Source organism: Stenella coeruleoalba (genome assembly GCF_951394435.1).
Source record: "Stenella coeruleoalba genome assembly, chromosome: 13".
Taxonomy (NCBI): domain Eukaryota; kingdom Metazoa; phylum Chordata; class Mammalia; order Artiodactyla; family Delphinidae; genus Stenella; species Stenella coeruleoalba.
This window is the reverse complement of record NC_137159.1, coordinates 58,988,234-59,003,828: the sequence shown is the minus strand read 5'-3', so window position 1 is coordinate 59,003,828 and position 15,595 is coordinate 58,988,234. Positions and strand designations below refer to the sequence as shown.

Sequence of the window (15,595 nt, the reverse complement as noted above, 5' to 3'; positions counted from 1 at the left end):
TCTCCACGTGGTATCTTATTACTTAGTAGTATCTAGCCCAAACATCTTTACAGCATGGACGCTGGCTTCCCCAGAGAGAGAAGGCAGAAGCTGCCAGGGCTTTCAAGGGCTAGGCCCAGAAATGGCACAGGGCATCTAAGGAAGACACAGGTCACAAGATGAGGAGAGGGAGGGAGACTTCACCTCCTGATAAGAGGACTGGCAAAGTGTCACGGTAAAACTGACGTGGGTTGAAATTGTTGCAGTTACTGCTGGAAATAACTGGCTGCACTCTTTTTATATAAGTGCCATTAAAAATAATGAAAGCAGAAAGGTTAGTTCAAAAGAAAATGAAAGAATTGAAGCATATTTAAATAGTGACCTCATTCATCATTTTACCAATTGTTTTTCTCTCATTTGATCATTAGTCTAAGTTTGGTCTTAAGCCTTTTTGCCTTTTTAAACCTACAACAGAAACTGTTGTGATAGCTTGGGCTTGAAGATACAAGAACATTTCATATCTTGTAGTTTAAGTATTGTAAAGGGCCAGAGAAATATCTGAACTGAAAGAAAAAGAATCTTACAGCCTCAAAGTAAAGTTGTAAAGATGTTCTCAGAGATAACCATCTAGCCAGTCAGACTGGGAAAGATTTTGCTAGTTTTTCCATTTGTAAGATTTTGCTAGTTTTTCCATTTGTAAAATTCCCAGCCCCAGGCAAAAAAAGGAATAATCTGCCACATCAGCTGTTCAGAAATTCCAACTGATAGGAAACTAAATAACAAATTCTGGGATTTATATATGGAGATGACAGTTTTTCTCACTTGAATACAAAGTAATAGACAATGGACTAATAGCTGAGTTGAACAGAAATTAGGAGACAGAAATAGTTCTTTTATTAAAATAAGCTAAAGAACATATTCAGGTTAAGTTATATATTCAAACATAAAGTCACCTAAGTAGTTAATCCCATCCTTAGGTTTTCCAAATATCTTAAGAAAAATTCTAAAAATATTATGTATATGTAACATAATACAGCTAAAACTGCTTTGTAGTGAATTGTTTCTAGGAGTATAAATTGCCATTATGCTAATTATCAGTGCTAGTTGAAATATAGTTATAATTTCATGTGATTTGAAATGGACATGTTTTTATACAAATATGCTCTAAAATCCTAAGTAGACATACAACATCCTCAATATAACAATACTTAGAGATACAGTCAGTGACTAGTGTTCACAACAGAAAAGAAGAATTTTAACTTTATAAATAGAAGTCATTTATATTCCTGTTAAATAGGATAACCAATTCTTGGCTTGATTATAAGCTTTAAACAATAAGTTAAGTATAAGGTTGACTGAGCCTGCGTCCCTGTTGTTGAAATATATAAAAGATATAATTCAGATCTATTTGTAGAATTCCATTAAGTTATCATCTACTGAAACTACTAAAAGTTTTACTGAAGTTAGAAATGTACGGAATGTTCTTTGCCTTAATGGTTATCTTAAATTAGTATTTCACAGCATATGTCATTTCCAAGCTAATTAGAGTTAGATTAAAACAGCAAAGAGTGATTACATGTTAGTCTGCATTTTGAAAGCATACCTGTTTGATTTACATTAATTAAAATCCAGTGATAATTAGCTTTAAAATCCACTTTCATTTATAACATTTAACCTCTGTTAGGTGGTTGTCTGTAAACTGCTATTGACTTGTTGAACTAGCACAATTGATGTTGTGTGTGTGTTAGTGTGAGTATGAAAGAAAGCAGGCGAGAGAGAGAGAGAGAGAGAGAGAGAGAGAGAGAGAGAGGGAATCTCCTTGCTCCTGGATAGATCATAAACAGCAAAATTTATCTTGATATTGTTAAACAATCTCTAGAAAGCCTCTTCTAGTGGGAGATATGTCCAGGACGCAAACACCATGTGCTATAGAGAATCACAGAAGTTTAGAGCTGAAGGGGAGCCTAAAAAAATCACCTCGTTTATCCACTCTCTTATTTTACAAATGAGAAAATGAAGGCAAAATAAAGTTACATGTTGTGACAAGGCTACACAGAGAGCTGCAAGCCAGGCCTAGAACCCAGTGGCCACTCGCAGACCAAATGATATTTCTATTATTCTCTAAACTACCACTCTTAAAGACTTCCAGTCTTCCGTTAAAACAAGAATGAAGTTGTTATCGATTCCAGTAGAAAACAAATACACACACATACCCAGAATATCACTTTAACTTGTGAGCGGCATTTTGTCTTTGTCTTAACTATGTGCATTAGAAATTGGCATATTTGTGATTTAGCTAATACCTGATACTGACACTTCAATTTTTTCAAGATTTTTTTTTTTTTTTGGTGGGGTATGCGGGTCTCTCACTGTTGTGGCCTCTCCTGTTGGGGAGCACAGGCTCCGGACGCGCAGGCTCAGCGGCCATGGCTCACGGGCCCAGCCGCTCCGCGGCATGTGGGATCTTCCCGGACCGGGGCACGAACCCATGTCCCCTGCATCGGCAGGCGGACTCTCAACCACTGCGCCAGCAGGGAAGGCCCAAATTTTTCAAGATTTTACTGTTTGTAGAATTTTAGGATCATCCCTCTTCTGGTAGTATGTCTCAATTAAAAAAAAGATTTTTTTCTTTCGGAGAACTCTGTGCTGTTCAGGTTGTTCCAAAACCAGGATTGGAAATCCTGGTGGTGACAAATGACTAAGAAAGTGTCTTTTTGAAAAATTGCAATTCTGTGGCAAGTATGCTAAAGGACCATACAACATCTTCGGAATTGAAAATGTTTTCATCTTATTAAAAATAACATATTAATTTTCTTACGTCTTGTATTTTGGGGAACCTGCAAGAGCACTAAAGAAGAGTGAGAGAGCTACCTGAGAAGAAGGACAATCTCCCTGATCACCTCTTCATTCCCCGTTTGGGAGCTTTGCTGTTACCCTTTACTCAATCATCTCCCTAATCCAAAGCATTCAACAGTTGCCTCTTGAACACCGCTTTTTAATGATTCAGTCTAGTTAAAACAATCTTCAGAAAGTGACCCCTCAAGGGCTTCGTGATTGCAACAAGTCAGAACAATCACATTCAGGTATCACCGGGACTGAAACAGAGACCAAAGACAGAGTCTGAGCAAACAGGCCTACGGGGCTGACACAAGCTGAATCAAATGTCCTTTCTACGGCGCACTTCCTTACCCCCCACCCCCGAAGAAGCAGGAGTACTAAGAATAAGTAAGGTCTGCACTTTTAATTCTCTGTAAAGTGCTCTGTGAAAGAAAGAAAGAAAGGAAAAAAGAAAGAAGGAATGGAGGGAGGGAGGGAGGGAGGAAAGGCAGGAAGGAGGAAAGAAAGAAAGAAAGAAAGAAAGAAAGAAAGAAAGAAAGAAAGAAAGAAAGAAAGAAAGAAAGAAAGAAAGAGAAAGAAAAGGGAAAAAGAAAGAAAGAAGGGAGGAAGGGAGGGAAGGAAGGAAGGGAGGGAGGGAGGGAGGAAGGAAGGAAGGAAGGAAGGAAGGAAGGAAGGAAGAAAGAAAGAAAGAAAGAAAGAAAAAGCAAGCAAGCAGCTTAGAGATTCCCAGATACACGTGTGTGGGAAGTCTGAGGAAACCAGGGAGCCAAGAGGTCTCACTGAGGTGGAGAAAAGGAGTATTTAGGTGGCGTCACTCACCATGACAGTGTAGCATTTGGACAGCACCAGGAAAGAGCTCTATAAATAAATTAAAAAGCCTGGAAGCTGGCACGGGTGAGACAAGTCCCAGGTAAGCCAGAAACTGTGCAAGACTGTAAAAGGAAACACATGGTTATAGAATCGCATGAGCCTCTGCACAGAGCCTGGGGCAAGCCTATTTGCTGAGGATAACTTTTACAAAAGTCATTACTTAATTTGGGCACAAGTGCAACTGTCTTCCATGTGGCTGAGAAATGCGAGGGAATTTGTGAAGTACGGAGGTGAGAAATACGCACTTCGAAAAGAGTCTCACTTTGAGACATGTGCCCCTGAGTGATACAGGCAGCTGTAGTGCTCCGGGGCCTGGGCCACCCAGGGAGAGATAAGTATGCAAATGTCAGCAGAAGATTCCTTTTCTTCAAGCTAATATGACTGCACCGGAACATTCTTCTAAGCATTAGATGCTTTCCCCTCTCCTCTCCTCAGTGATACCTAAACGATGGATTTGTCTAAGGAAAAAAATTGAGAGAACTGCTAGTTTGAATTGATTCTTAAATGTAAGCAAAAATTAAGGGAAGACAGTCACCCTACCAACCCCTGTCCAAAACTCCACTGTTGTTTGAAGCACAGTTATAAAATGGATAATGGAGTCTTGTGCTGTCTTCTTAATACCTGCATATATGTTTGTGTATGTGTGTGTATATATATATATATTTTACTGGGTTGGCCAAAAAGTTCCTTGTGGTTTTTTCGTAAGATGTTATAGAAAAACCCAAACAAACTTTTGGCCAACCCTATATATATATATATATATATATATATATATATATAGTCTACATGTGTATGTACATTTAGGAGAGCTGGAGCAGCATGCATGGTTTGGCAATAAGAAGGGTTCAATGATAAAAGCACTATGAAAGCTAAAAAGAAATCTTTAATCAATGTTGTCTTTTATTTTTTATTTCTCATTGCCCTTGCACCTTTGGTATCATCTTATTAAAAATGCAAGAAACATACAAATCTGAAGAGGCACATTCTGATAAAAAGATGAAAATAAAGAAGATCCTAGCAGCTTATATTCACACTGAGTACGTTAAATGGCTAAATAAGCCCACTTAAAATATCCTTCCAGTGAGCAAGAAACTATTGTTTAGATGCCATAATTCCTTAATAAAGAGATGCACCCTGGGCTTCCCTGGTAGTGCAGTGGTTGAGAGTCCGCCTGCCGATGCAGGGGACAACGGGTTCGTGTCCCGGTCAGGGAAGATCCCACATGCCGCGGAGCGGCTGGGCCCGTGAGCCATGGCCGCTGAGCCTGCGCGTCCGGAGCCCGTGCTCCGCAACGCGAGAGGCCACAACAGTGAGAGGCCTGTGTACAGCAAAAAAAAAAAAAAAAAAAAAAAGGAGATGCACCCAAGTAACTGAATGAGACTCTCTGGAAGTTTACAGAGCCATATTTATATGTGCAACAGACTTTTAGAGATGAACATAAGGTGGAACTGTGTTTTCTTAATAACAATTTATGCTTGGTGCCTTGGTGCCAAATACAAGGAATTTCTGGAATTATGCATAATTTGCAAAATCTGACAATATTCAGGTAAGCATTCCAGATGCAGAAGCAGAAAAAATTTAATGAAATAATCTTAATATTTATTGATAGAGACATCACTATTTTGTGCCTTTATGCCAGACAGTGATGATAGACAGCCTCATGCTATTATTTTACATGAGTTCCTTGCTAGCAAACTAAAAGTACTTTCAAACAGTCGGTATCATTTTTAGATGTCCAGGATAAAAGGCATCTACTATGATGCTTCAAAATTTATAATTATAAACATATATTTACATATACGTATGTATGTATGTATGTGTGTGTGTGTCAAGTTTACTTGGGAAAATATCCCAACATAAATTCAGCTCACTTATTTTTTTATTTTTTATTTTTTGTGGTACGCAGCCCCTCTCACTGTTGTGGCCTCTCCCGTTGCAGAGCACGGGCTCCGGACGCGCAGGCCCAGCGGCCATGGCTCACGGGCCCAGCCGCTCCGCGGCATGTGGGATCTTCCCGGACCGGGGCACGAACCCGCGTCCCCTGCATCGGCAGGCGGACTCTCAACCACTGTGCCACCAGGGAAGCCCTCAGCTCACTTATTGAGGTGTTTTGTTTGTCTGTGTCTTTTTGGATAAGAGACACAAAATGAAGTTAATTGAATGATAATCTTCCTGCTCTCGTGTTTACAAACTTGACCTGACCATGATGCCCGAGTGTAGGGCTGCACAAGTTTATAGAGGCTATGGATGCAAATGTTTGGAAGAGAGTGTTGACAATGCAGAAAATACACCCAGGAGGACAGGTTTAGGTACTGAGATGATTTAGTCAGGAGGAGAAAAGGATAAGGAACCGTGATGCACCAAAGGAGAGCAGTAGAGTCAGCAGTCAATCACCCTAGGGCACGATGTCACAAGGATGGTAATTCCTTGCGGTTCATCCACTATTTTCTATGTAAGTGTATGGCATGTTCTCTAGCTAGCTTTAAAAATAGAATTGTCAATGTCTTATGAGACAGAGAAAGTAGAGTCTGCCCTGGAATTAAGGGATAAACCTAGATGACATTTCAAGGTTCCCTTACCACACCAATAAAAAAACACAAAATAAAACACCAGCATTACTCAACAGACCTGGTTACAATAAGAGTGAATTAAAATGCAGAAACATAATGCTATTCCTTACACAAACAACAGCTAGGCAAGCTATTTGATACTGCTCTAAGACAGTATGTGGTCAGCTGAAGCAAGATGATAAATGTAAATCTTTCTCATAAATCAAAGTATAAGCTCACAAATTCTCGATACACATTGCTTCAAGAGGGGCTGCTCTGATGAAATTGAAAATGTCTCCTCCATATGTGCAGGTTCAGACTTTGTAACATTTAAAGAAAATGTTCTAAAACATAAAGTTGGCATGTAAAAAGCATGGGCAGAGGAATCAGTAATGATCAGAGCAAAACAATTGTAGAAAGCATCTTAATTTTCATATGGCTCATTTGCATTTGAAACACTGAGAATCCCTATTCCTCTGGTACAAAAATGTGTACCTATTAAATTACTTTCCACTTGAAAGAACTAAATGTTTGGAAGATGAATGAATTTTAACTGGAAGACTTGTTTTCTTCCATCAGGTGTGGGGGAGATGTGGCTTCCTGGTATGAGATGCAACAGTTGATTCTAATAGCAGAACAAGACAAAAATAGGAAAGTAAATTGAAAATAATTCCTATTGGTACAGTTTGATTTAAAGGTGATAAAACAAAAAGGATACACATGGCGCAAAGATGTCAAAAGACATCAATTTTTAAAATTAAACAGGGTTACTTTTTCCAAAAATTGTGATTCTCTGATACTTGAAAATTTGTTTCTATGATTTATTCTAGGATGCTCAGAGATGTACTATGATTTATTTCAATAAACTCATTTATGAGTATTTAGTCAGGGTTTAAAAGTTAGATGTCCACCAGCTATTAAACAATAATTCTAAGAGTCTACATTCTACCCATCTCAAATTTTCAATTTTGGATATTAATTTTAGGATACTGGCAGAACAGCAAAGATTTAAAACCTCTTTACTATCAACTTTAAACAATATTTAGTCTTTGGGAAATTGCTGGTTATCCACTCAGAGATACAGAAACTAAGAGCTAGGTAGAAATTTGAACTTACAAAGTGAAACCACACTATATGAAAGGATCTTTATGAATTTTTAGTTTATTTTCTGGTATGGTAAAATGTCTAGGAAAGAGGTGTGTCCTCAGAAAGAAAACCAGACCTTGAAAGACATCCCTGTCTTTCTCTTGGCCTTGCTCTCTATGGACTTCACCTGGAGGAGGGAGGCGGCTAGGCATGGTCTCGTGGTGAGGGCTCTGGTGGGGCTAGCACATAGAGATGGACAGGATGCAGATGGCTAAGCACGGAGAACATGACATCATCTTTGTAAATGACATTCTCTAGGTGCATGCTGCTCTTGGTGTTTCTTTTCCTTCTGTTGTCTTGGGTCTTTGGGAAGGTCTTCTGTAAAGTCCCTGATCTGTATCAGCTGGACCACAAAGTATTAAAGGGCAGCACAGCTGTGAACTGGAGACTTAAAGGGAGAGCAGCGTCCTCACCCACCTGGAGGTGAGCGTGGTGGAAAGTGGATTAGGGACCAAGATGCAGGATGGATCAGGGCCGCCATCCACCCTCCCAGGACAAAGCTGGGGAAGTTGGTGAGACGTTTTTGAGGGGACAGTGTTTTTACACAAAATTCACACTGTATTTCAAATTGCTGCCTCAGACTCATTTGAACAAACCCTAATTTTTTGGTTATTTAAGTAAACTCTATTGGGCTTAACTTGCAAACATGTAACTTGAACAGTTAAAGGTAAAATGACCTACGTAATACAAATTTGGATTTTTATTTTGGATAAAGATTTTGGATACATCTTTCTCTCCCAACAAATTTCTATTTTAACTATTGAAAGAGACCACTTTCTTCCTTTATGGTAAAGATGCTAATGAGAAGATAAATGAACAAAAAAGTAGATCAGAGGTGGAGGATTAAGCAAACGCAAAATGTGACAATTGTCAGTTTCTGAAAAATGGAAAATTACCATCTTGGCTTATTAATGAGCAATGTTCACCTACTTATTTATTTGGATAATATTTATTAAGTACCTTTGATGTAACAGATATTGTTTTAGGTGCTGGGGATACAGGTGAGGAGAAAAAAATCCAACCTCAAAGAAACCTACTTTCCTGGAGTTTATGTTTTAACTTCAGAGTTTTGCAAGTAAATGGTAGTTGCCTAATAAGCTACAGAATCAGTGTTCGTCTTTATATTCACTGTATTATTCTACAATATTGGAACATTTTAGGACAGGATTTGGTTCTCAGATATCTGAGTTTCAGCTCTTTGTATCTGTCCAGAGCTTGTCCTTGGCTACCAGGAAAAGCCTAGGAAAGGCAGACTAAGGTGCCTGCCACGGGTGAAAAGACAGAAGAGTCAAGTTTCCTTTACTGGGCATCTGGAGGCTACAGAAGGTACCGGGATTCTTCCATAATGCTGGTCAAACTCAATTCTGCTGTAATTGGGGCTTACTTGTTTGAAACTGTTGTGTTTTGGGTACATGACCTGGCAGGGGGGATATTGAATCAGTGTAAGAAAAGAATTGTGCAATAACTTAAGTGTATTTGGAATAAGATTTTGTGACAATCTGTATATTTTCATAGTTTTATGGTTTTATGACATCAATCACCAATATTTATTAGACAAACAAATACAACTAAACCAGTGCAAAGAGAAGATCTTGGTGCCCGCCTAGTCTCACTTTGAAAGGTAGAGAAGGAAAATAAAGAATCATTTTTACAGCACTTTAACTTTTGAATGGAGGTACCTGCTGACATCTTCTGTTTCTTCCTTCATTACATGCTTTTCTTTTAATTTGGTCCTCTTGAAAAGAATCAAAGTAGGGGCTCTCCAGGAGTTGGGCACAAGTTAACCTGTCATCTGGATTCATCCTCAGACACTCCTATGGAAGACGGGAAGAGCAAACAAGATATTAAAAGAGGAGCCTGTTTTGTTACTGTGCCCAAAAACTCTGAATAATAACTTGGTAGAGCAAATACGAGTTTAGAAAATCTTCAACTTTGTATATTATCCAGTACTTGGAACTTGTTAATAACTGGAATTGCTCTTCTTTTGCCCTTTCAAAGTCTTTTGAGGGTAGATTTGATGAACATTCAATGTCTCAAAGGGGGTAAATGTAGGTCAGGTGCGTTTCACCAATGACATTTCTTTATCACTTGTCAAAGCAAATAGTTTGTAGGGCTCCACAAAATGTGGTCCCTAGGCCAGCTACATCAGCATCACCTGGGAACTTGCTAGAAATACAAATTCTTCGGTCCAACCCCAGGCCTACTGAATCAAAAGCACTGGGGGTGGGGCCCAGCAATCTGTGTTTAACAAGCCTTCAGGGTGAATCTAATACCTGTTCAAGTTTGAGAAGCCACCTGAGAATGGATTGGGCTTACAGGGCTTGACCTATCCTCCACCAACCCCTCGGGGGGTTTGCTAAATTGCAGGCGGGTCAGAACAACCTGTCCAGAACAAGGCTGGAGAATTAGGCTTCCAGGACAGGGCCTGCAGGTTAGGGCAAGTCAGAGCAGTGAGACAGGTAGAAGGCAGGTGAGGTCCAGTGGAGCAGTGGTAAGGGCAGTCTGAGAGCTCAGAGGTGTCGGCCTCTGAGTCTCAGGGGGACTCATACTGAAGGAATCCAGCACCCTGGATAGCACCTGGGTAGTGACCAGCGCTAGCACAAAGGCTGGTCTACAAAGTTGACTCTAGGTCATCCAGATGGCTCTACTTTCTAGATCAGAAGAGTTTCAAACTGGGCTGCTTATCATAATCACCTAAGGGGAGGCTTAACGATACAAATTCCAAGGTCCTATTCATAGAGATTCTGCTTCTGTAAATCTGAGGTTATTTATTAGAATGTATATTTTTAAAAAGCTCATTCTGATGAGTAGTCATTCTGATTAGTGGTATGGAAGTCATTGCTATAAATATAACTTAATTGGTTGTTAAAGATAGATACTCATACTAGTATCTCCATCCCTATACCACTAAAGGCTTTCAGCGTCCACACTGAATGGAAGAGGCACACTTTCTAGCATGGCCTCAGTTGGTCAAGCATGAATGGCATACTGGTCATAGATGAGTTTCTTCTGCTTTTTATTAGAATTTGTCCTTTGTTTGACTATCTCTTTTGGCCCTGGTACAGGGGCTATATTTGGTGTCTGCATGGTTCTGATTTTGCCTGATCTTCTACTGATGTTTTTAAAATGCAATTTAAAATTTTAGTTAATCCAGTGTATCCAAACTGTTATCAGTTCAACATGTAATATTTTAAAAACTATTAATGAAATATTTTATATTCTTTTTTAAAGTAATTTTCATAGAAATATAGTACATCTCAATTCTAATCAGCCATATTTCAAGTGCTCAATAGTAACATGTAACTAGTGGCTACCATATTGGACAGCACAGTTCTTTTTATTTTTAAAATTTTTATTTTATTTATTTTTAACATCTTTATTGGAGTATAATTGCTTTACAATGGTGTGTTAGTTTCTGCTTTATAGCAAAGTGAATCAGCTATACATATATCCCCATATCTCTTCCCTCTACAGCACAATTCGTTTTTTTTTTTTTTTTTTTTTTGCGGTACACGGGCCTCTCACTGTTGTGGCCTCTCCCGCTGCGGAGCACAGGCTCCGGACGCACAGGCTCAGCGGCCATGGCTCACAGGCCCAGCCGCTCCGCAGCACGTGGGATCCTCCTGGACCGGGGCACGAACCCGTGTCCCCTGCATCGGCAGGCGGACTCTCAACCACTGCGCCACCACGGAAGCCCTACAGCACAATTCTTGATCTTCAAATTTAAGGAGTACATTTATCCTCATAAATTTCCATAGTCTTGAATATACTGACTTAACAGTCAAATTTCCTAATGAATGCAGAAGTATGGTCTTCATCATGGCAGACCTTAATTATACTCTTTCATCTTCTACTAATTTTAATGGATATGTTAGAAAGATTACTGTTTAAACCACTGATGTTCCTTTAACTGTAATTATTTTACAGTTCCTTAACTGTTTCAATGACTACATTTTTACCTTGGCATTATTTGCCCTACTGTCCACCCTGCCTAGAGTTACCAGCTTCAATCATTATGACTTGCAGTCAATAATGGTTATAATTGATGCTTAGGTACCTTCATGAAATTCAAAGCCACAGGATGCACATCTGAGAACTTTTCTTCAAAAGTTTCCTAAAAAACAAAGTAAAGCATTTCAATGTTACCTAACAACAAAGTAATGGATATTTTAAATATATTAGCATTAAGAATACTTTGGAGAAAGACCCCCTAGTAGGTTAGATTTTGAAGATTTTTTAAATTCATATTTTTACATAATTTTACACTACTGTATAGTGTATTGGGAAAAATTGAAGCTATTAACTTCACGGTGTTTTGCAATTAGTGTTTGGTAAATGTTCGTGCTAAATGTCCCCTTCTGAAATCCTACAACAGTACCCTAATATCTACTTACAGGGATGCCTGATCTACTTACAGAAATGCTTTGAGCATTAATGAAAATACACTGAGCTGCATAATTAAGAGCACTACGGAAAGCAACAGAATGATGAACACAATATTCAGAATAGTAAGGGGGGAAGAGAATGGGATTGAGGAAGAGTACATGGGGAGTGAGAAGCTTCCAAGTCAATGGCAATATTCTCCTTCCTTAACTAGGCAGCAGGTACATGTGAATTTGTTGTATTTTAGTCTTTAAATCAAACATGTTATATAAATAATCTTTTGTAATTCAACCTCTAGACTTGTAATTCAACTTTTAACCTCTTATTGTATTTGTTAAAAGCCTTAACAAATATACTAAAAAAGAAATCCAGTACATAAATCAAGGTATTATACGAAATAAATTTAAGATGAACAGGGTGTTTAGAGAAGTTGGGACCACCTGAATCTGATGGTTCACAGGTGCCATAAATCATGACCTGGCTTAGCAGACTCTCCCCACCTCCAGCACAGCTGGAGTGTGGCACAGGCTTCCCCTGACCGTCCTTTCATTCTACAGGCAGAATCTAGATCATACAGAGTTTTAAAGATCATAGCCCAAACTTAGGTAACACAGACAGGAAATCAATGACTACAGAGAGTAAGAGGGTCAAGTAGTCATTGGTAGATTCCCACAAAAAGGCAAAGACCACAGGAAGAGTGCAGAGGTGATCATTGTGGTTTGCAGTTTTGATTTGGATACAACGAGGATCATTTTGTGGAATGACCTTCCATGTGGAAATATATGTTGTGAAAAAATAGTTTCTATTGATTTGAGCTTTGTGTCAGAAGCTGAAGAAAATAGAGAATGCATTTTTTTTTTCAAAATAGAGACAACTATGGTAAGTACTGTTTATGAGAAAATAATTATTTCAGGGCAAGGTACCAGAGTGTTTTGATTAAAAGGATCACGGGGGCTTCCTGGGTGGCGCAGTGGTTGAGAGTCCGCCTGCCGATGCAGGGAACACGGGTTCGTGCCCCGGTCCGGGAAGATCCCACATGCCGCGGAACGGCTGGGCCCGTGAGCCATGGCCGCTGAGCCTGTGTGTCCGGAGCCTGTGCTCCGCAACGGGAGAGGCCACAACAGTGAGAGGCCCACATACCGCAAAAAAAATAATAATAAAAAATAAAAAAATAAAAGGATCACGGTATTTATGAAGGAACTAAGCATACTTTCACTTCCAAATTTAAAATTGAACTAATCTTTGAATACATAGGGCAAGTAAACTTTTAAAGCATTCTCCTGGTTCATTTTATGTAGTTTTTACATAGTTTTTTTGACCTGTGTCAGTGTGTCGTAAGGAAAACAGGAGCCCAAAGCACAAACATTAAAGAAGAAACAAGTACCCCTTTAAAGAAAGTAGCAACACAAATAACAAAACACCAGAATCGAGCAATTTACCATATCTTCTGGTTCAGGAATACTGATGCCATGGAAAAATTGGTTACTTTTAAAGATAGATTGATGTCTTGGGATTAGTTTTCCTGTTAAATACAAACCACATAACTCATGAAAAATTTACTAAAAGTAACATAATGCTTAAATGGTTAACTTCTGAGGTCCAGATGTGAAAGAAATACTGAGCCTGATCATTCCCTCCAGATTTGGGAGGAATGGGTCATTGCAAAAACATACCTTCTCAGGTAAGGTCAATGCTCCCAAGGAACTCTCTTTGCCACACATGGTTTGGTCTGCCATTCAGCCGCCACCAGAAGAGGAGGTAAGCAAGTGGTCTGGAGGGCTTTACACATATGCTCCCATTTAATCTCATAACCATCTCACAATCGTCGCTATTTTTCATTTATACTGTCCCAGTCAGAGAATGAGGCTCAGAGGTTTGATCAGCTGTCTAAAGTCACATGGCCATTAGGTGACAGACCCAGGATTCAGACTCGTCTGTCTAACATCTGCCTAATGTGAATTTCCACAACCTTGCAGGAAATCAATTAAACAGCAGAAGCTTAAGGTGTGGCCTGTAGTGATACTCTACCCCACACTTTTCATGCTGCGGAATTCTCCAGCAGAATGTGTTGGGACCACACAGGGAATTGCATCAGACCAGACAGCAGTAGTTCCCTTGCCCAGCAGCCATGCTGCCAGGAGAGCCCATGGGAAGGGATTAATAAACACCCATCACTTTGTTTCCATCCATGCTGCTGGCGTAAAGCTGCAGCTGATCTTTTGGGTTATGTTCTCTTCCAACCAGGAAGTAGACAAGTGCTGAGGACGCTGCATCGTGATGAAAGCTCATGAAAGAGAGCATTTGAGTCCATTCTTATTCTGCACTTAACTAGTTGTAGGGCTTTAGGCCACTCATGGAAGCTCCCAGAGCCTCAGTTTCCTCGTTGGTAAAACCAGGCACAATGAAAAATGTTATAATGTCCTTAATGGGCTTTTCTTAAGACTGAAAGAGATGGTGTGTGTGAAAGTAATTTGTAAATTCTTAAGTATAAAGAAGCAGATTTGAGGAGTGGCAACAGAGGCTGTATAGCCTGCAAAACCTAAAATATTTACCATTTGGCCCTTTATAGAAAAAGTTTGCTGACCCCTGTGCTAGAGGAAAGGGAAAATTCCTCTTTTACAGAGGATAGAAAGTGCATTTGAGTAAATATCTTTAGAGTAAGCTCTATGCAGCTGACTCATATCCTTAGCCCTATCTTAGGCTGATAAGGTAAGTAAATGTATAGTTTATTCTACGGCTAATTGACTTGACTTGGAAAAGCATCTGAAAACTCCTCACTGACACAAGTTATGGCTCCACACATTGAGAAAAGGGTTGGGCTTTGGCTACAACCCAGACCAGCCATCCTGAGTAGCACTTTGGAGAAGAAAGAAAGGTCTTATTGTTCATTACAGTGACATACTACTACTATAACACTTTAGCAACTCTGTAAGCCATAAAATGCCACTTATACCCAGTGTTCTGATTATCAGATACAGTTGGTCCACATCTGATTTTCCAGGCCACAGTGGCTGGCCTGTCAGGAGCTCTGCAAAAATGCAACCAGTAGCCCATACGTCGACTGAAGAACCATAGTGGGTATCTACCACAAGAAGTTCAGGAGAGGCAGGAATGTACAGTGGAGAAAGGACAGCCTCTTCAATAAGTGGTGCTGGGAAAACTGGACAGGTACATGTAAAAGTATGAGATTAGATCACTCCCTAACACCATACACAAAAATAAGCTCAAAATGGATTAAAGACCTAAATGTAAGGCCAGACACTATCAAACTCTTAGAGGAAAACATAGGCAGAACACTCTATGACATAAATCACAGCAAGATCCTTTTTGACCCACCTCCTACAGAAATGGAAATAAAAACAAAAATAAACAAATGGGACCTAATGAAACTTCAAAGCTTTTGCACAGCAAAGGAAACCATAAACAAGACCAAAAGACAACCCTCAGAATGGGAGAAAATATTTGCAAATGAAGCAACTGACAAAGGATTAATTTCCAAAATTTACAAGCAGCTCAATAACAAAAAAACAAACAACCCAATCCAGAAATGGGCAGAAGACCTAAATAGACATTTCTCCAAAGAAGATATACAGACTGCCAACAAACACATGAAAGAATGCTCAACATCATTAATCATTAGAGAAATGCAAATCAAAACTACAATGAGATATCATCTCACACCAGTCAGAATGGCCATCATCAAAAAATCTAGAAACAATAAATGCTGGAGAAGGTGTGGAGAAAAGGGAACCCTCTTGCACTGCTGGTGGGAATGTGAATTGGTTCAGCCACTATGGAGAACAGTATGGAGGTTCCTTAAAAAACTACAA

General features: G+C 39.4%; 1 protein-coding gene across 1 annotated transcript in view; it reads right to left on the bottom strand.

The window, feature by feature from the left end:
* Nucleotides 1-6,522: 6,522 nt before the first annotated feature.
* Nucleotides 6,523-15,595, bottom strand: part of CDKL4 (cyclin dependent kinase like 4) — a 54,912-nt gene continuing 45,839 nt past the window's right edge. The window contains 5 exon segments of the mRNA XM_079940390.1: nucleotides 6,523-6,861; nucleotides 9,062-9,196; nucleotides 11,440-11,496; nucleotides 13,205-13,287; nucleotides 14,719-14,847. Of these exon segments, the coding sequence (XP_079796516.1) occupies nucleotides 6,760-6,861; nucleotides 9,062-9,196; nucleotides 11,440-11,496; nucleotides 13,205-13,287; nucleotides 14,719-14,847 (506 nt within the window). The 3' untranslated portion in view covers nucleotides 6,523-6,759.